The sequence below is a fragment of the Ovis canadensis genome, chromosome 2 (genome assembly GCF_042477335.2).
Source record: "Ovis canadensis isolate MfBH-ARS-UI-01 breed Bighorn chromosome 2, ARS-UI_OviCan_v2, whole genome shotgun sequence".
NCBI lineage: Eukaryota > Metazoa > Chordata > Mammalia > Artiodactyla > Bovidae > Ovis > Ovis canadensis.
In genome coordinates, this window is record NC_091246.1 from 156,433,212 (window position 1) to 156,456,207 (window position 22,996).

At 37.4% G+C, this 22,996-nt stretch overlaps 1 protein-coding gene across 44 annotated transcripts in view; it reads right to left on the reverse strand.

The window, feature by feature from the left end:
• PKP4 (plakophilin 4) overlaps positions 1–22,996 on the reverse strand; it is a 259,980-nt gene that overhangs the window by 74,957 nt on the left and 162,027 nt on the right. For 37 of the 44 annotated variants that reach the window (XM_069577451.1, XM_069577443.1, XM_069577448.1 and 34 more), the window contains one exon: positions 14,274–14,308. The exons of the other annotated variants lie outside the window; for them this stretch is intronic. In XM_069577451.1, the coding sequence (XP_069433552.1) occupies positions 14,274–14,308 (35 nt within the window). The remainder of the gene's footprint in view (positions 1–14,273; positions 14,309–22,996) is intronic. 44 annotated transcript variants of the gene reach the window in all.

Genomic DNA, 22,996 nt, shown 5'->3' on the forward strand with positions numbered 1-22,996 from the left:
CAACATAGAGAATATAATCAACAATATTCTGGTAACTCTATACAGTGACAGATGGTTACTAGACTTAAAATTACCCCCAAGTAATATAACCATCTACCCTCCAAATGTGAGTATCTATCTTATATTTTTATTATTTATTTACTTTCAGCCATGCAGGATCTTAGTTTCCCAACCAGGGATCAAACCCGTGCCCCCTGAAGTGGAAGCATGGAATCTTAATCACTAGACTGCCAGGAAAGCCTGTTCCTTTCAAGTGAAATGCTTCAGAAAATAGAATGTGGATAAGGACACAGATGTTAATTGTTGTTCAGTCTCTAAGTTGTGTCCAACTCTTTGCGACTCCATGGACTACAGTGTGCCCAGCTTCCTCTGTCCTCTACCGTCTCCCAGAGTTTGCTCAGATTCACGTCCATTGAGTCAGTGATGCTATCTAACCATCTCATCCTCTGCCACCCCACTTCTCCTTTTGCCTTCAATCTTTCCCAGCATCAGGGTCTTTCCCAATAAGTCAGCTCTTTGCATCAAGTGCTCAAAGTACTGGAACATTAAAATATTAAATTCGTATATGCCAAAAATCTAATTTGAAGACCTAAATAACTGGGTTTAGAGCATACCGTACATACTCTGTGCTTTACATTTCAGTAAATATAAAACAAAATTCTACAAAATTGGTGAAACATTCATTTAATATGAATTGTAAAATAACCAAATTCTATACTATGAATAAGGTCTTCAGTCATTTTTCTACTTCTATAGTAGAGTCCAATTACAATGTATATCTGTGAAGAGAAAAAGACACTGAAATCTCTTCTGAATCATTAAAAGAAAATTAAAAACTTTTTTTCAAAATAGTTTTGCTATTATTTACTGCTTCTTTGAAAACTTATAATCCACCAAATACACATGGACACATAAATGTATGTACACACAACCACTATACCTCAGGTAAACAAAAGGGTCATTTCCAAATTACTAAATAAAGCATTCCTTACTGTAGTATGGCATGTCACAATGACTAATTATGCATTATTTACACAATCTTTCAAATGAATGTCTTTTAAAAACATCTGCTATGTGGAATGGAAGCAGATATAGTAAAATTTATCAGAGAAACCCACAGAGACTTACATGATGGGGTTAATCATTTCATGATTAATGCTTTAAACCATAATTTAAAAGTTCACATGTTGTGATTTAATACAATCATAACATGAAATTAAGGCATTTTTATGAGTAAAAATGGCAAAGTATGAATGCTATTTCTTTAATCTGTGTAAACATGTGTTTACATCTGTGTAAACATGTGTTACCTTTTCTTAAAAAAAATCATAAATATGTTTTCTGGGATACCAGAAATATACTACGGGACATTTTCAAGCATCAAATTAGCATCTTCCAAGAAAATGAATGCCTATAAATATAGAATTTGAAAAAGCTTCAAAGTAGAATGAAGTAATCTCCATCTGTGATTAAGATTAGGGGATTTGTGGAAGCATGGTCCTTCTTGCCTGCTACATGTCATCTGAATGCCTGAGTATTACTCAAAAAAGGGCAATTAATTAGAAAAAGTAGAAGGTTGCAGCTAAGAAAAATATTTGTATTAAGGGACAATAATGTTGTGGGGCTATTGAAAATGTTATATCATCCACCCCATTAAGCTCATAGTAAAAGATGAAATACTAAGTGAATGATTTTATGTATTCTGTGATGTATCTCCCTGATACATACTGAATACACATGAAAATATGCTCAGTAAAAAGTCTAAGGCTTCTTTAAAGAACCTGAAATTCTTAAAACGCCTCTGCTTTGTTAATCTATGTGTCTATGTTATATGAAACGACAGAGGTCTATACTGTGTGTAAAATTACCATGGAAACAGAAACCTAGAGATCAGTAGTAAGGACTCAGCACGTACAACCCTGTAACTAGTCTTTCACAAACCGGCATGCTGTAACTTTATGCTAGATTCTCCTTGTCCTGAGTTGCTAGAGCATTTACCGGTATGCCCTTTCATAAAAAGCAGTGTAGTGAGAGTTCTGGCAGGGCTCTTCGGATGGTAACAGCACGCAGTGTTAAGGCAGATGATTCTTTCTTTGTTAAGGGAATTGGGCATGTGACATTTTTTCCAACTCTGGCCTAGGAGCCGGTTAAGGCCATTACACACAGGGGCAACACTGAAAAATGAGCAGAGTATTTAGTCTTATGGGGACTCCACTTGCTATTTGGCATTGGGACTCTCATTTTTCCTAGGATCAGAGGCTCAGGAGGGAGTCTACTTTACAGAGAGCTGTTGCAGAAATAGAATTCCAGTGCCTTCAACAGCTAAGAAGTAAAGCTCTCAGCCAAATTCTGGAAGGGCACCTGGAAAATGGTCCCCCCAAAGACTTGACCTCTTCAGTAGCTTCCCTGATGTACAAGATTCATTTCTATAGAAGGTAGCCTTATTACTGGAGACAATGAGAACACTGGCAAATCCTGATTCAGCGTGAATATGTAAATAGGGTGACAGAAGCATGAAGCATAAGAATGTTCTTTAATCCACATAAGACATAGACGGATACTGACTGATATTTTAAGAATATTATATATATTTGGAGCTTGTTGACAACTATAAACTATTATACACATACAATATCCTTTAAAAGTTGGGTTTCCATGGAAGTAAAAACTTAGAAGAATGAACAGAAGACCATGTTTTATGAAGCTATTTCTAGTTTGGTTCTCTTGAGTATATCTAAATTCTTGAGTCTTATGCATGCTCTTACTTTCTTCTAAATATTAGTAAGACAATGGCCCTGAAGTTTTTACTCATCCAGAAAACACTGTGTTAAAAGCCTTGGAAAACAGAAACCATATTAACAAAGTACCTTCTAGTTCACTTTAAACCTTGCTCTAAACATCAACCAGTCTGCCTTAAAATCCATTGTAAAAGCTCATCTACCTGAATTTAGTCTCATAGTTTAAGCAAACTTCATATCTGTATAAATTGGTATGAAGTACTCTGATTTCTACAATGACAAATCTGAAAAATAATTTTGCTTTTATGTCATCAGAGAGGGCTCTTGTTCAAAAATACTTCAAAATTCCTGAATTCTGTCCAGGGACTCAAAATGATTAAAACTAATTTTTAGAAAAAAAAATAGAGGAATTTATACAAGTAATGGAAATTAAGATGAGTGTTTATTAAGTGGTTTTAGTCTGGGTACTAATAAAAATACAGGTGTTACACCTATCATAAAAATTTATACTCTTTTATCTACAAAAGAAAAATTACAGAAACAGTAAGTTTAGAAACATAAAGATGAACAGAAACAGATCCCACTATGAAGTGTCCAAGTTTAACAGGTGATGGTTCATGAAAGGCCAGGGGGCTCACTTCCTAATGAGAAAAGCTGAGAAAAGAATAAGGGATTTGCTGTCATGTAAAAAGTGTGGTGGTGGTAGTTTAGTTGCTAAGTGATTGCCTCTTTGTGACCCATGGACTGTGGCCCACTAGGCTCCTCTGTTCACTGGATTTTCCAGGCAAGAATACTAGAGTATCTATCAACCTAGTGGGGTGGGACGGGGAGGGAGATGGGAGGGAGGTTCAAAAGGAAGGGGATATATCTATACCTATGGCTGATTCAGGTTGAGGTTTGACAGAAAACAGCAAAATTCTGTAATTATCCTTCAATAAAAAATGAATGAATTAAAAAGAAAACAACACTGGTAACAACCCAATTGCACATCAATAAGAAAAGGAATAAACTAACTGTGGCATATTCATGCAATTCAATGGTGAAAATGAGTGAACTACAATTGATCAGCATGGATAAATAACAAAAATAATCTGAGCAATAAAGGCAAGTTAAAGAAGATCATTAAAAAAAAGAATACTGGAGTGGGTTGCCATTTCCTTCTCTAGGGGATCTTCCCTACCCAGGGATTGAACCCTGCTTGGCTGGCAGATTTGACCACGAAGCCACCTGGGAAGCTGTAAAGTGAAGTCTAAGGAAAATAAGTGCTCAAAAATCACTAAAATAATTTTTCAAAGACAAATTTTACTCTTTTATGGGAAGAAAAGTTATCAAATATATCAATAAAAGTATTTGCTAATGGGAGATGCGAGATAGACTTCTTCTATAAAAAAACCAAAAAGAATCTTAAAAAATAATCCATATATATTCACCACCAAAAGCAATGAATGGGGCTTGTGGAACTTTTTTCTGTACTTTTCTATTGGATTATCTATTTGGATAAAGATTATCAAGATAAAGTTAAAGGCAGGCTAACTTTGGTATAAAAATGAAATGTGGAGTTATAGATGGTAGCCTTTTTAATGTTTTCCAAAGTAACAACTAAGCTTCCCCAGTGGCTCAGTGGTAAAGACTCCGTCTGCAATGTAGGAACTGCAGGAGACGTGGGTTCGATCCCTGACTGGGGAAGACAACCTGGAGGAGGGCAACCCATTCCAGTATTCTTGCCTGGAGAATCCCATGGACAGAGGTGGTTGGTGGACTATAGTCCATGGGGTCACAATGAGTCAGACACGACTGAAGTGACTTAACATGTGCACACAGACACGAAAGTAACAACTGTAAACTGAGGAAGTGCTGCTCAGTGTGTTGAGGAAGTGGTAACGGAAAAAGAGGAGCTTTCTCACTTGACAATTTCTATTTTATTTTAGCTAGCTAATAGAATATTTCTTCACATTATCACTAAAAGCATGAGAGAATTTAAATATTTATTTGACATGTTTGAATTAAACATAAAATGTTAAAGGCTAAAACTGGATATTTGATTTTTACATGAAGTACTAACTCAAAATATTTAAGCTTCTCAGGGATATGTTCATACATCATGAATAACTGGCTCGGGAACATTCAGATATACACTGACTAAAACAAAATGCTAATATTCTTATTTGGTGGCACAAACACCCATGCAGAGAGTGACAAATGTGGAGTTCTAAGCTGATGCCCAGCACGCTAGAGGTAATTTTGCTTAATGTTAGCAAAATCTCATCTATGTGGAAACTTAAAGTACCACGCACTGCCTAAGAGCGCATGTCACTGTCTCATACTTGGTTTCGTTCCTATTAGAAGCAGCCTTCGGAGCATGGCAACACTCGGCAGGCTTTACCATACGGCACTCTGATGTACAATTTAAACCCCTTTGTTTACAGAACTTGTATTTAAATTTTTTAGAAATAAACTTTCAAACACATATAAAAACAGAGAAAAGTATAATTAACCACCTCCCAGATTTAATAATTACCTTATGCCATACTTTTCAGGCTCCATTCATCTTTTCCCTTTCTTCCATTAGAGAATTTTGAAACAGACCTCTCACATGAGATTATCAGAACTCTCAAGACTTCCACTTGTAGCTCTATAAAATAAGGACTTCAGAAAACTACCATTACTCCATAATGCCACATAAGTAGCTCATATTCAGAATTTTTCTGCTGTCTCACAAATGTCTTTCTTCAGTGGCATGCGCTAGCCAGGCTAAAACGAGGTTCACTGATTGCAGTTGTGACTGTTCTTTACGTCCCTTAAATCTAAAAAGGATTTCCCATTCCTTCATTTTCATTTTCTTGGTTCACTGCTGGAACCATAGCAATAAACTCACAGGATGTGCCACATGCTGAATTTGTTTGATGGATTTCTCATGGATTCATTTACACAACCTCGAACTACAATTTTTCTTGTAAGCAGAAATTTAGAGAGAAAAAGCTTTCAGGTCAAGCTTCTGTGGGTTAGAGTACTTTACGAAGGGTGCCACGTACTTTACATCCTGCCATATCATAACTTTTTTATTTGCTCAGATCAATCAGCCAATTCAAGTGGTGGCAGCCTGATGCTTGTATTTTCAAGCTTACCACCTTCCTTTCTACTAATGCAAGGATTCTCAGCCTTGGTTGCAAACCACACAACTTGGTTGCCTGGGGTGGAAGTATAGGGTGCAGAATTTAGAAACTACTGCTGACTGAGTCCCACATTCAGAGATGCCAAGTCACTCAGCCTAAGTTGTGGTCTGAATATCAGGACTTTTAAAAAATTCACAAGGTAATTCTAAAGTGCAGCTAGGATTAAGAACATAGAGGTTTTTGCATACATTAATAATCTTTGCTTGAATCAATGATTTCATTAAGGGTTGTAAATTGATTTTCTAATTTTATTGATTTTTCTGTATTTATTACACTGTCTAGGGTTATTGGGTGATCCTGGGGAAAAATACATACAGGACAGGAAGGATAAAATTTTAATTCTTCTCTTTAATTACTAGTAAGTAAATTAACTTAATTATGAGTAAGGCAGTGGTTCTTAAACAGCAGAGTGGAATCACCTGCTGTTTAAAGGTGGATCTTAAAAGATCATTGATGTCTGGTTTGGGCCCCACACTTTAGGAATTGGTCATGTGTAGGGAGGCCTGGGAATAATATTTTAACAACTCCACAGGCAATTTTAATATGCACCAAAGTTTGGGAACCTCTGGAGTGAGGTTATTTGTTATTCAAATTACCTCCAGTGGTGATAAAAAGTTTTTTTTTTACTTGTTTTGATAGTGGTTGTTGCATTTTTGTTGACAGAAAACTGTATCAGATATATGAAAAGAGAAGAAAGCAAAGCTGACAGGTAACATAACAAAATTATTAAGTTTAAGATCAGGCATAACTCCAACTTTCATAAGAATTAATCAAATAATAGAATGGTCAGTGGTATGCTGAAGTCTCCAGGCAATGTGATTTAATGAATATTTAATAATTATTTCTTTAAATAATTTACCCTCTTTAATCTGCAGATGTGGCTTAAAGAGAAATTGGAAAGAATTTTCTTAAAAGCCTAATAAATTATTAAAAATTTAAATAATCATGATGATTTACACTTCAAATGTTACTAACCACTGGTAACGTGGGAAGCATGGATAGGCGTAACAGTTGGTAAAGGTAGGAATATATGTTTGTGGGGATGAACTTGGACCTGGAGAGTTTGCATGAAGGTTATTCTAAACTAAAATATTTGAGATTCAACAGATACCAGAAAGAAGGCTTTTTGTAGCTTCCCTTATTTCACTAAGAGCAGAAAACTTCTGGGAGGGAGGTTGCCACGGATTCCTTCTGGAGGAATTTTATGGAATTAAACAAAAAAACAAAACGGAGAGACCACTTGCACCTTGTACTTGCATAAACAAACATCATCACAAACTGTCTTATCTCCTGTTGGTTCTCCTGGAAATCCATTTGTTCTTCCTACAGGAGCCTTTCCTGCCTGCATCCTTTCCAGTAAGTTAGGTATATAACCCCCAACCCTAGTCATTTAGGGAACTACTACTTTTGTGAGCTTTATATGCATATGAATACTTCAGTTCAGTTCAGTTCAGTTGCTTAGTCCTGTCCAACTCTTCGCGACCCCATGAATTGCAGCACGCCAGGCCTCCCTGTCCACCACCAACTCCCAGAGTTCACTCAGACTCACGTCCATCGAGTCAGTGATGCCATATGAATACTCAGGGTTTTTATTATTCTTATTAATCTCTCTATTGTCAGTTAAATTCACAGGCCCCCAATTACTTAACCCAAGAGGGTAGAGGAAAAGTCTCCCCCTCCCACATCTCGCTAAGCAATTTCATGGGCAAATTGACACTATTTGCCAAAATAGAAACATATACACCCTTGTCCAAGCAGTTACCCTTAAAAATGTGATCACCAGAGACACTCAGATATGCAGTGATAATTTTTACCATTGCTTGTCAAAGGGCAAAACTGGGAAAAAACAAAAAATGTTCACTAAAAAGGAACTGTTTATATAATTTTCTAAATAATAGACACCCATTAAACAGGAGGTAGATCTTTATACACAGTGTTTTAGAAACACATGCATGGATTTACTATGTTGTTAAGGAAACAAGTAAGTCACAGAACAATGTATAATATATTATCTTCACTGAAGTAAGAAGAAAACAAATGCAGATGTATAGATATTTACACACACACACTCACCAGTTTGGTTTGTTTTCAGATTTACTGTGTGTGTGTGTGTACAGGTGTGTGTGTACAGGTGTGTGTGTATGTGTATAGGTGTGTGTGTGTGTGTGTGTGTGTGTGTAGGTGTTTGGCGCAATGGTCATGGTACGGGTAGATGTGGGAATGAGGGAAATTTTTAGCTTTTACTCCAAATTCTTCTATTTATTTTAAGTAAGAAACATTCCTCAAAGAGAAAAAAAAAAGCATGCCTTTTGTAACAAAACATGAAAAAGCTAAGTGAACCTTCATAGTAGTGTTTAGGAAGTTACAACACTGCAATTGTGGTAAGAAGACTATAATGACTACGTTACTAAAAAAGGCCTGAAAAATAAGCAAGGAAAAGCTTAGGACTCCGAGGCTGATATTAAGAGAAATTCATATTTCTCTTGGTATTTGGAAGAGAAGCAGAAACAAAATTTTGTCATTTATACAATTTATAGTCATAATAAATCATAAAATTCAAGCTCAATAATAGTCCTTTATACATGATTGCTAATCTAATATTCTGCTTATGAATATGTATAATATAACTTCCTGCTATATCTCCTTTACAAATTCAGTACATTTCTACTGAGGCATAAAGTGTTCTCGTTTAAGTTTGGTCTTGTCTCATGATGTGCTGATGCTTTTTTGTGTTGTAAATTACTTGCTCCAGATGGAGGAAAAAAGAAAAATAAATTGACTAGGGCTAGTCTCTCAATTATCTTTTATCTTCAGTATTTATGTTTTTTTTTTTTTAACCCATCCCAGTGGAAGAAAACTTGTGTCCATTTAGAAGCAAAATTTAAATGTATAAAGAAAATGGTAAAAAAAAAACCTTTTGAGAAACTCTTAAAATATTAAGTAATATCTGTATATACTATACAATAATGGTTTAAATGGATGGCATGTTAAAATTACGGCACTTCAGTACATATTCCACAATAAATAAATGTAGCACTAAGTTATATAATCTAACTGGCTTAAAATTTCTATTTTACCACCATCTTTCTCCTTCTCTTTCACATGTGTTGTCAAACATCAAATATATGAATGGAATGGAATCATTCATAGTTTCTCTCCTTCTTATAGTGAAAGACCCATCCAAGTTTATTAATCCCTTAGTGCCTTTTGGTCAACCAGAAATTTACCCTACTTTTATGTTTCTATGTCTTTTATTTTTTTTTTCACTTCATACTTGAGCAAATTAAAAAAATTTCCTTTAATTACAGGTCGATTTACAATGTTAATATCTTCAGGACAGCAAAATGACCCAGTTATACATATGTATATTCCTTTTCATATTCTTTTCCATTCTGGTTTATCACAGGATGGTGAATACAGTTTCCTGTGCTATACAATAGTACCTTGTTTACTCAACAGCCCTTCTTTCTGATGCAAAGAGTACACAGTGTTTGGTTATTTTTATGACTGAACTGGTGTGCTACTTCTTAAAAGAAGGGAAAGGCCAAGGTTTATCCTTTAGATGATACCTTCCATAATATAATATTTTCCATCATGAAGAAATATAATTACTTGTGCATAAATTTGCATTCTCACTTTCTTCAGGTCTTTACCTATTATTCTAATATACTTTTTCTATGAATATGGATTTTTTTTCTATTGTATTATATGGGTTCTTAACAGCTACCTCAAATTTTGGTGGAACACAAGAGACTGTAGAAATACTTACACTGGTATGAAGGTGTGAAGAGTGGAAAAATGGCACATTTTACAAAAGGGGAAACAGGAACACTAAGACAACATTCCCCCTTCACTCCTTTGCAGCAGAATATACATAAACACATTCACAAAATCCACGGTCATAAGGAATGTAAGGCTATGGAAAAGACAAAGCCAAACAGAAAATGATAAACTCTCCTCTGCATGAAAGAGAAGAGGAGGTGCATTACCATTTTTAGAGAGCAGATATATAATGCTGATAAGATAGAAAATACAGAATAATGAGGACAGAAGACAACAGAAATGCAAGATAACAATAAAGCATATATGCTTAAAACAACTTTATAACATCCAGGGGAGCATCTCCTTAAGACTGCTTCCCAATCAATCTAGGAAAATAGAAATGTTTTGTAGAATGGGTGATTATTCCATATGCTTTGGGAAGTTATCTCTCTGAGTATTCAAAGTTTTGGCCTTTTACTTTCCAAGAGCCTACAATCCCTGGTACGAGTTAAAAATCAACCAAACCAACTAACCAACCAACCAACCAACCAAGAAAAACACAAGAACCTGATTATCCTGAACTGAATCACAAATGGAAATCTTTTCTGCCTACGGCCTCTTGAGCTCTTCCCTAGAAAATGACTCTACAGTAAGTTAGCTATTTAAAAACAAATTCAGCAGTTGGTCTCAATTTCTGGTAGGGATCAAATTATTGCCTTGCTATCAATTCACTTTGTTGCTGAAAATCTTCTCAAGTCAAATTTGTAATACCAAAAAGAAAAAAAGAAAGGGTAGAGAAATTGTCTTCAAGGAAATGTTCAAAATACTAAAGAAAAATGAGGAACAATGACAGACCTCCAATCCTAAATCCTTTCATGTGATCCTTTTTTTTATTTAGGAAACCAAGATAATTGAATAAAGATGTTTCTTTTGCCAAGACCTAGCCAAAGACAAAATAGACCAAAGACTTTTAAAATATATTTTATATTTAAGCCATCTCTACCTCATTCTGGGTGGGACTGCCAAATTTTAAAACAAGATTATTTTCATATTACATTCAGTATTTCTGCATGCGTACCGGTAAAGAGAAGATAACAAACTTTACAAGAGAAGTAGCAGCAAACCTGTCATTTCATCCCATTTACTCACAATCGAACTTAAGGGCATCTATAACTGCTTAGAAAAAGGATTATGAAACAAACCAGATATTTCTTTTATTCATATAATCAAATTTCAAATTTCTACTCTTATCATTATAGCTTATTGCCATGGTTATAACTGAAATGCCTTAAGAATGGCTGAAAAGTAGGCAAATTTAAGAAAACACATAAGTAACATTAATGTAGTTAAAATAATAGAGTGAAGTAAATAGCATTTGTGTTTGCTGTGTCTGAAGGTTATGTTTCCCTGAAGAAGGAAAGAGGGTAAGTAAATGGAATACCTCCATGTTGGAACATGAACTTGTGCAGGAGTATACTCTGATTTAAGCAAGGGATGAAGTACAGTTATCAGATGTGAATTATGAGTGTGCATGTGGTGAAGACAGATGAATTACTGAAGCTTATTTCCCTAAACACTAAAGTGTTTGGTGAGCTAGTTGGCATATGTATAAAAATAAAAGATTATACAATATTTATGTATTAAATGAAACATAAATATAATGTTTTACAAATTATCTATAATATTTTATCTATCTCTATTTTATGCATTAGTAAATCATGAAGAAAGAAAGAAAGTGAAGTCGCTCAGTCGTGTCTGACTCTTTGAAACCCTGTGGACTGTAGCCTACCAGGCTCCTCCATCCACGGGATTCTCCAGGCAAGAATACCGGAGTGAGTTGCCATTTCCTTCTCCTGGGGATCTTCCCAACCCAGGAATCAAACCCGGGTCTCTGGCATTGCAGACAGATGCTTTACCCTCTGAGCCACCAGGAAGAAGGTGGTCAAATGACTGAAACTGAGTGAACACACCGGTTGGGAGGAGAGGTAGAAAGGATGCTAAGGGATGGTCATTCCCTATTAGGTGTCTTCATAATCTAAGCTCGTTCTCTTTATGAGTACATCAATACAGTTACATACTGTGCCTGCCTGGCTTTGGTAGTTAGAAATCTACAACTGCTCCCTCCAGCTTACTTCAGCTAGGATGTTTCTCTGGGTCTACTTTAGAAGTAGACCTTCTCCGGGAAGGCTGTATCTCCCTTGTGGTTCTAGCTAATGCCGGAAGACTGCCTTGCTCTACCTCCCACCATTGCTACAATTTGGTGGCAACCCACGCAGCGCTTGGTCCCTGCAGTCCTAGACATGGCAGCAGCTTCCAGGAACAGTTACCTCTTTGGGTGATTGGGCCCTGACTGATACAGCTATTTTCCTTGGGCTGCGAAGAACTTCCGCCTATCAAATGCTAGCATTCCAAGAGAATGGGGCAATGACAGATATCGAAATATTTTGTAGCCAGAAATATAAACGATGACGCTAATGAGGGAGTGAGAGGACTGACCTCATATACCAAAAGGGAGGGGAATGAATACAACTCTTCTAGGAAAACAACTTGGTTATACATCTAAAAAGCCTTGAAAATGTTCATATACTTTGAATAGTTTACTTCCTTGGGAAAACCTAGCCTAAAAGATATATCAAAGCTACAGGTATAATTTTATATACAAGGATGTTTACCATAACATTATTTATACCCATGAAAAAACACCCGAGTGTCCAAAAACAGAGCTATGGGTAAATATGATATATACTTATAGTTTTTCTTTAAAGAATTCCCCTCCCCAATTTTAAGTGTATAGAGCTATATATCTCCACTAGACCTGAAACACTTAAGAGGTCAAGGATATCTGTTTTAAACAGTGACAACTATGTGCGAGCCAACTATGCTCTCAAGAAATATTTTTGGAATAAATTAATGATGCAGTATTAAATATGAACTTACAGGAGAATTTTATATTAAATGGTAGAGTTCTACCATAGCTTAGTAGCAAATGCACTCTGTATTTTTCTTTAAACTGAAATCTTCACATCTCTTTTCAACAGTTCACAGCACTGCCACGTCTCCTGAGGAATGTTTAAATCGAATGACTTTTTGCTCAAAGGATTTCCAGTAGCTCCCCATGACCTGTAGGAAGTTCAAAGTCCCTGGTATTTACAGATCTCTATAATTTGGCCCAGTGTGGTCTTTGCCCATCTTATCATCTCCCAAACCAGTTTTAAATGTTCCCATAAGACATTTTTGTAGTCTCTGCTGCTGTGACAATGACAATACTCTCTCCACAGCTGGTCTGCCAGTCAAGCCCCAGGCTCCAGGCTCACCCCTGCAAAGTTATCTCACAAATGGACTGTCCATTTGATGACGATGTTTCCTGCATAATACTTACTTGGCAGTTAACCACATATAATTTCATGCCATGTCCTTCCTACTATTAAACTGCTGTTTGTAAGTCTTATTGTTAAGTAGATTTTCACGTCTCTTCTTCATCTTTGTGCTCAGTAGCTCGGTCATGTCCAACTCTTTGAGACCCCATGGATTGCAGCCTGCCAGGCTCCAGTTGCCCTTCCTACTCCAGGGGATCTTGCAACCCAGGGATCAAACCTGTGTCTTCTGCCGTCTCCAGCATTGAAGGTGGATTCTTTGCAAATGTGCCACCTGCGAAGCCTCCATACTACACGTCATCTATGCTTTGAGTAAAACACTACATTTCTTGGGAATAGCTTCTTTAGAAAATAGCAAAGAGCCTTGTATACACTATAAATAACACCAGAATCCTGGTATCAGGTTCAGATAAACTCAGATACCAGGCATTTAGTGATTTGAGTTTTACTGAATTCAACCTTGTGTAAAAACTGTCAGAGTATTTGGATATCAAGGCCTAATCTAGCATTTATAAGTTGCTGGCATTGTCCCGCACATTATAAGCTTCATGAGAGGCAAGGGGCATGTGTGTGTGGAGTCCATCACTATCTGATGAGCAATGTGTATAGTATATGGTTCATGATGTGGCTGCTCAGTAACCATTTAATGAGTGAAGACATCAAACATCTGTGAAAGTGGGAGACACTCTCCTTAATGTAATTCATCCTTTATATGAGGTGAACTTAAGGTAAAAAGAACATGTAGACTACATTAGAATCTTCCAGGCTACTTTAGAAGCTATCAGGTAGTCCACATTTGAGTACAAAGAAATGAACATTTCAGGTAACTCTTCCCTTTTAATATGGAAAAAAAAAACACACAAAAAACCACTGTGAAAGGAAAGACTTTGACTTAGATAAGTGATTAGCAAACTTCCTAAGATTATACAAAAACCTGTGTGTGAGGGCATTGCTATATTTATGATGAGAAATTCAAATATTGAATTGACATTAAAAATATTGATGCTTAATCCTTTAATTTCTTTACAAATGACATACATAAATCTATTCAAACATGTTAAAAAATTAAGCATATTAATAAGTACTACCTTTAAGCAAAGTAGCTCAATATTGCCACTATTAAAGTTTTGGCTTAACTGATCTCATCAAGAGACAGTAAATTTAAAGAGCAGACTTTGCTGGGCAAAATGTAAGAAAGACTTTTTTATATGATTAAAAACTCATACCTGTTGATCTCCAAGGAAATGACTTCTCAGTTGAGCTAGAGAAAAAGAAGGAAAAAAAAATGGAACATTTATTTCCTTTGTTGTAAACTTTAATTGTGGATCTGTTTTGCATATAAACATTTAATTTTCACATTTAATTATATAAAAGTATATTAAAACCTCAAACAAAATTTAAAGTGACTGTTCTAAATTAATTTTTAGAGAGTATTTAACCCCCTATGTCAACTGGGACAAATCTGTATTTCTTAGAACTTAAGGCAAATTATAAAAAGACGTATGATTCTCCTTGAATAAGACAAGTACAACAGCACAGCCAACTGTGACCTTCACAGTACTTATATGAGGGCCTACACTGCTTTATTGGAGAAGGCAGTGGCATCCCACTCCAGCACTCTTGCCTGGAAAATCCCATGGACGGAGGAGCCTGGTGGGCTGCAGTCCATGGGTCGCACAGTGTTGGACACAACTGAAGCAACTTAGCAGCATCAGCAGCATGCTGCTTTATGTGGAATAATTTATATGAAAACTACATATAAAACAACATATATATCATACTTTGTATGACATATACATTAAAAAGAACCCAAATGGTTGTTAATGAGTTTATTCATTTTACTTATTTTCAAAAAAGCCTTAGATGCTGTAATAGACATATAAGTTAATGGGGTCAATTTACTGAATGTTGCCTTATAAAATTTAAATATCGTAACTCTTTATATCAAAACACAAAGTTTTACAAATTAGGGGTAAATTTTAACTATATATTTTTCTAAGTTTATAGAGTGCTATGCTCAGTTACGTCCAAGTCTCTGCAACCCCACGACTATAGTCCGCCAGGTTCCTCGGTCAATGGGATTCTCCAGCAAGAATACTGGAGTGTGTTGCCAGGTCCTCCTCCAGAGGATCTTTCCCACCTAGTGATAGAACCTGCATCTCCTGTGTCTCCTGCATTGGCAGGTGGATTCTTTACCACTGAGGCACCTGAGAAGCCCAGTTTATAGAGTACCAATTTTAAAAATTAGTGCATAAAGACATATCTGAGCCTCCCTGTCCACCCCCTCCCTTAAAATAATACAGGAAAGCATGGTTCTCAGGGGATAGTGTAGCAGAACAAAGCAATAAGAGAGGCTGAATTATTAGGCATTCATTAAATGTTAAAGTACCTCACATATATCATCTCCTGTATATTATACAAAACAACCTAATGAAGAGGTACCTTATTATCTTTATTTCACAGATTGAAAAACTGGACAAAGTCTTATTACATTAGTAAATGGAAGAACTGGGATTTAAACCAAGGATGTTTGGATTTCAAAGTCAGGGCTTCTTACCACTGTGCTATATAGAACAGCTTGTGATTCCATTTTTGTATTAAACACACACACATGCACACATAGACACACAATATGCCTATGAAGTATAGAAAAATAAAGATCAAAGTGCTAGTGGTTTTTTCTGTGGGTTACAACTAAAAGGATTTCTTTCTTTTTAAACATTTGTGTTTTATTTAGAAATCAGAAACAAATACATACTGAAGCATTTTGGAAGTGTTTATTAAATTTAAGGAAAAGGTACATGATTTTGCACTTAAGGAAACTCTAAAATAAAGAAAAGAACAATACTTTTAAAGCTGTAGTTGTAAGATTTTAAGTCCATGTTAGTGCCTTGGTATTTTCCCCAAGTCATTAAGTGGCTGATGAAACTCTTGCTGGTTAAAAACTCTAGATTCAGTAAGAACTCCCAAAGTTCAATTTTGCCTGTGATCTGCAAGCAGCTCACATTCTGGGACCTTGAACTAGCTGTGACCAGGGGAACATGCTCCCAATGAACAGTCAGTCAGTTAATGCTCATCTTCAGCTTCCGATCACGATCCTCCACCTGATGTACTCCTAACTAATTTCAAAAGGGACTGATGGGAAGAAAAAACAGATGAAAATTTGGTCAAATATCAATAAATGGCATACTTGTCTTGTTCCTGAAGATATTACCACATTCTCAAAAGTGGTTTCCAAAACTGATTTCTAATTCTCTTGAATATTATCATTTAATCCTATCATCTAAACTAGCTTTCTAAGCACCAAAGTTGCTATTACCCAACTGTGTTTCTATCAACATATTCACATTTTTTGTCAATATTAAAATCAAACTACTAACCAGAAATGTTTAATATACTTCAGGTGTCTTGGGAGTGGTAAAGTCTATTATCTTCTGGTTGAAATTTACATAAACCTTAATGAAATATCCTTATAAGTTTTTTTTTTAATTTTGAAATTTTAGATCATAGATTATATATCATCTTAACTGCTCAAACTGGGCAAGGGTTGTGGCTATTTTGTGCATCTCTTTAGGTCAAGTGCACTGCATATTGCCTGGCAAACAGATGTGTTTTGTGTGTGTGTGCACAGTTGTGTCCAAACCTTTGCAAGCCCCTCTACTGTGGCCTGACAGACTCCTCCATCCGTGGAATTTTCCAGGCAAGAATACCGGAGTGGGTTGCCATTTCCTACTCCAGGGGATCTTCCCGACCCAGAGATCGAACCCTTGTGTCTTGTGTTTCCTGCTCTGGCCGGTGGATTCCTTACCACTGTACCATCTGGGAAGCCCCTAATATATATGGTTTTAACACAAATTGTGAAAAAAGTATTAATAATACTGAGTTCTTCATTGTCCTGAGGGATCAGGTATATGTAAATTATTACTATTTTGTTCATAAGCTGGCTTGAAACTCAACATTAGAAAATACTAAAATCATGGTATCCAGTCCCATCACATCATGGCAAACAGAAAGGGGAAAAGTGGAAGCAGTGATAGTTTTATTTTCCTGGGCTTCAAAATCACTGTGGACAGTGACTATAGCCAAGAAATTAAAAGATGCTTGCCTCTTGGGAGGAAAGCTATGACAAACCCAGATGGCATATTAAAAAGTAGAGACATCACTTTGCTCACAAAGGTGCAAAAAGCTACGGTTTTTCCACTAGTTATATACAGAAGTGAGAGTTGGACCATCAGGAAGACTGAGCACCAAAGAATTGATGCTTTTGAATTGTGGTGCTGGAGAAGACTCAGAAGGACAGAGAAGCCTGGTGTGCTGCAGTCCATGGGGTTGCAAAGAGTCAGACATGACTTAGCAACTGAACAACAACACTTTGCTCAAACAGGTCAAATTATTCTCCCCTACTCTAGGTAGGAAGTTCCAGTAGTCTCATTGTATAACAAGCAGGCAAGTAGCATTTCCAGTGCTGAAAAGACCTTTGATCATCAAAATACAGTAAGGCATTCCAGTCCTAAATATTCATTGGAAGGACTGATGCTGAAGCTGAAACTCAATACTTTGGCTACCTGATGCGAAGAACTGACTCATCTGAAAAGACCCTGAAGCTGGGAAAGATTGAAGGCAGGAGAAGGGGATAACAGAGGATGAGATGGTTGGACGGCATCACCAACTTGATGGACATGAGTTTGAGCAAGCTGTGGGAGTGGGTGATGGACAGGGAGGTTTGGCTTGCTGCAGTCCATGGGATCACAAAGAGTCAGACACGACTGAGTGACATGAACTGAACTAAGGTGAAGGCATGGGGAAGTCTGAGTTAAAATTACCTTTTCTCCTATCATATTCTAGACAAACAATAAAAAAAATCACGGGGAAAATAAGTTAATATTGAAGATTAAAAATAAAAAATTCCATGGTATATTTTGAAGACTATATATTTAGCCCAATTACTGTCATACTAATTCCACAATCCTGGTCATTATATATTATTCATAATAGTCCATTTCTTTCTGAACCACCACTCTGGGGTTCAGGGATCAGGCAGTAAATACGTGAAGTTCTGAAATGCTGTTTCAAGTCACCTTTATTGGAACAATAAACTAGAGGCAGCTCCACATGACACATAGGTGTATTCCTTCCTCCCTCTCTCCCTCTAGCCATCTATTCCAAAACAAGATTTCCCCGACTTTTATTGAATGCCTGCAACATGTCTCAGAGCACTGTGGTCACGGATGACTCCATTTCATTCCCTTTCACTTCTCATCTGAACATGCTAAGAACCTCCTCTGCAGTGTGGAAACATTTTAAAACACAAGAATGGGACCATCCATGACAACTCTGTTTCAGTGGGAAGATGCATTCACAATTCCTAACAACTTAATGATCAACAACCTTCTAGAATGAAATCCATTTATAAGTTTGGGACTGTTTGGTTAGACAGCAAACTACAGTTAAAAGCAAAATCATCAGCAAATTAATAAATCAAGGCAATTCATTTTAATGAGAAAAAAAAATCTTAGTTTTAAGAAAGACACCATGCCTTCATCACAGTATTGATGAGAAAATGCAATAAATCACTATAAAATTCCATACACTTAAGAAATTATGTATTTTTTTCATTCACAGACATAAATGGAGCCCAAAATACCTTTGTTGAATATCTACTGCAGTCTTTCAGTTCAGTTGCTCAGTTGTATCCAAATCTTTGCGACCCCATGGACTGTAGTGCACTAGGCCTCCCTGTCCATCACCTACTCTCAGAGCTTGCTCAAACTCATGTCCATCAAGTCGGTGATGCTATCCAACCATATCATCCTTTGTCGTCCCCTTCTCTTCCTGCCTTCAATCTTTCCCAGCATCAGAGTCTTTTCAAGAGTCAGTTCTTTATATCAGGTGGCCAAAGTATTGGAGTTTCAGCTTCAGCATCAATCTTTCCAATTAATATTCAGGACTGATTTCCTTTAGGATGGACTGGTTGGATCTCCTTGAAGTCCAAGGGACTCTCAAGAGTCTTCTCCAACACCACAGTTCAAAAGCATCAATTCTTCAGTGCTCAGCCGTCTTTATGGTCCAGTTCTCACATGCATACATGATGACTGGAAAAACCATAACTTTGACTTGACGGACCTTTGTTGGTAAAGTAATGTCTCTGCTTTTTAATATGCTGTCTAGGTTGGTCATAGCTTTCCTTCCAAGGAGAAGCGTCTTTTAATTTCATGGCTGATGTCTCCATCTGTTGTAATTTTGGAGCCCAAGAAAATAAAGTCTCTCACTGTTTGCATTGTTTCCCCATCTATTTGCCATGGAGTGATGGGACCAGATGCCATGATCTTCGTTTTCAGAATGCTGAGTATTAAGTCAGCTTTTTTTAACTCTCCTCTTTGCCTTCATCAAGACACTCTTTAGTTTCTCTTTGCTTTCTGCCATCAGGGTGGTACCATCTGCATATCTGAGGTTATTGATATTTCTCCCAGCAATCTTGATTCCACCTTGTGCTTCATCCAGCCCAGCATTTTACACGACGTACTCTGCATATAAGTTAAATAAGCAGGGTGACGATCTACAGCCTTGACGTAGTCCTTTTCCAATTTGGAACCAGGCCGTTGTTCCATGTCCGGTTCTAACTGTTGCTTCTTGACCTGAATAAAGATTTTTCAGGAGGCAGGTAGCCCACCAGGCTCCTCTGTCCATGAGATTCTCTAGGCAAAAATGCTGAAGTGGGTTGCCATGTCCTCATCCACAGGATCTTCACAACCCAGGGATCGAACCCAGGTCTCTTCCATTGCAGGCGGATTCTTTACCATGTAAGCCACCAGAGAAGCCCATAGCTGTCTTCAAAATCCCCTTATTGTGATATTTTCCTATGTTATGAGTGAGAAAACCAGCCACTCACAGTCCCTTGCAGCCAGAGAGCCGGTCAGTGACAGGGTCTAGAAGGAGGCTGGTCAGTGCGGCAGTGGTGCAGCAGGGACCATCAGTGGGGGGCCAGTAGTGGCAGTGGGCACTGTTCCCATAATCCCCAACTCAGAAGGTGGTTCTCTGGCCTTCCCAGAGATTCTGAAAATTGATACCTCACAGCTTCTGACAAGTTCTTTTCCTGCTTACATAGGCTAGAGGGGATTCTACTGTTTGTAGCTGAAGGTTCTGACTGATGTTTATGACTGAGCCCAAATATAAACGGCCCTCTGAAAAGAGCTAAAACCTCACCCCTTAACTCTTGACCTGTATTTCCAGCTGCGTACTGGATATAATACATTTTGTACTTGACACACTGAAACCCTTTCCTCCCCCCCCCCAAATAAATTCCCATCTAATCATTACCACCTAGTCTCTCACTGAAGAACATGGAGCTGTTTTACTGACTACCTACTGTCCCCGCACCCCCCTCATGAACAGCTCCATAAGGGCAGGGAAGTCTGCCTCGTTCACAGATACACGTACAGAACCCACAGCAGCTTGTGGCACACGGCTGTCACTCAAAACATACACCTTCTGAATCCATTGCTATCACCAAGTACACAGTTCAGGCTTTCATCCTCTCATGGTCTCTTGGGTGGATCATTCTTTCAGGCTCTCTCCTAGCTGGTCTGCTTGGCTTTGATTTCTCATCCTTTCAGGCTCTCTTCCAGGCTGTTGCTACGGTGATATTTCAAACACTCAAATCTGAAATTCTCCTGATGCTAACGCACAACAGATTCATACAGGATACATTTCAAGCATCTTGGTTAGTATGGCAGAGATTCAAACATCTTCAGATGGTGCAGAAGGCCCTCCACCACCTGGTTCCTTCGAGTTTGCCCTTTCCCACACAAACCTACATTCTAGGCATTTCTAATTACTTGCAGTTTCCTCACATATCAGGCTGCCTCACGCTTCTAGTGCTATTTTGGGGGTAGAATGTGTAGAACACAGTCTGGAAACTCAGAATTACACAAATTTCAGAATGGTATACGTGGTACAATGTTAACAATATATATGTCATACACACCATGGATTGGAACACTCTAGTTTACTTTTACTTTTTAATCACTTAATAACAACAGGAATATCTTTGTAAAATGGTCAACATCAATAAGTCAGTACTCGATTTCCTCCTGGATTCTACTGTGTCTGATGTGAGCTTCAGAGGACAGTAGTAGCAAACGGCAGGAGAGGGAGGAGTGGGGAAAACTTGAAGCTACACAGTAACTTCATCGCGGCATTTCCCTCACCTTCTCCCTGGTCTAGTGGGGCCTCTATCATCACTAGTGAGGTGCAGGCTACTGTCACTTTCTCATCCAAAACACACTGAATTGGGATACAATCCAAGTTATTCCATTGTTTTATTTAGAAAAATAGCTATTAAGAAATTTTATACTACACACAGAGACATATATGTGTGTAAGAATATGTACAGCCCTTATTAATACCTCAAAAAGTTAAGCACAGTCAAAACTCAAGCTTCATTTGGTATTAGTGGACAGGAATTACTGGAAGGAATACACCAGGAACTGTTTTACTTATGAACAGAGTATGGGCATGTACCATTGTCTAGACTACATACCCTCCACAACATTCTCTCTGGTAAGCACTAGTCATTCTTCAAAAATTAGCATGATGAAAGTTGATCACTTCTTTATATTAACAATTAATCTACCTTGATTCTTGTTTTTCATATGATTGTAACTGCAATATTTGCTTATCTGTTTCCACTACCAGATTATGGCTCTCCTGAGGATAAAGACTGTGGCTTAATTCTATTTGCATCCAACCACAACTGTGTAGAATGCTAAATAAATGATAGGTGATATTAATTTTTTGAGTTGCTCATTATTAGGGCTAATCCTATGTTATTTTAGAATTGTTTCAATCATTCTACAAAGGAATTTTTGGCTTTTTCTACATCTTACAGAAAAGATGTCTACTGTAAATATTACATGAACCCATTCAACAAGTATTTGTTGATCATCTACTGAGTGCCAGACATTGTTAGAGGCTGGGATATAATGGTGAAAAGAAGCAAACAATGATCAACATTGTTAATCAGGGAAATGCAAATTAAAACCACAATAAGATGTCACTTCATACTTGCTAGATTGGCTATCACCAGTTCAGTTCAGTTCAGTCGCTCAGTTGTGTCCGACTCTTTGCAACGCTATGAACCGCAACACGCCAGGTCTCCCTGTCCACCACCAACTCCCAGAATCTACCCAAACATGTCCATTGAGTTGGTGATGCCATCCAACCATCTCATCCTCTGTTGTCCCCTTCTCCTCTCACCCTCAGTCTTTCCCAACATCAGGGTCTTTTCAAATGAGTCAGCTCTTCGCATCAGGTGGTCAAAGTACTAGAGTTTCAGCTTCAACACCAGTCCTTCCAATGAATACCCAGGACTGATTTCCTTTAGGATGGACTGGTTGGATCTCTTTGTAGTCCAAGGGACTTTCAAGAGTCTTCTGCAACACCATGGTTCAAAAGCATCAGTTCTTCAGCACTCAGCTTTCTTTATAGTCCAACTCTCACATTCACACATGACTACTGGAAAAACCATAGCCTTGACTAGACCTTTGTTGACAAAGTAAAGAATATAAATACGAAACATTGGTGTGGGTGTGGAGAAAAAGGAACTCTGTTCACTGCTGGTGCGAATGTAAATTAGTACAGCCACTGTGCAAAACACTGTGGAAATTTTTCAAGAAAAATGAAAAAAATAGAACCACCATATGACCCAGGATTTGCTCCTGGGTATATATCCAAATAACAAAAAGCACGAATTCTAAAAGATATATTTATCCCCAATGTTCATAGCAGCATTCTTTATAACTGCCAAGATATGGAAGCAATCTAAGTGTCCATTGACAGATGAGTAGACAGATGTACACACACACCCCTCAGAATACTAATCAGCCATAAAAAATGAAATTTTTCCATTTTCAGCAACATGGATAGACTTGGAGGGTACAATCCTAAGTGA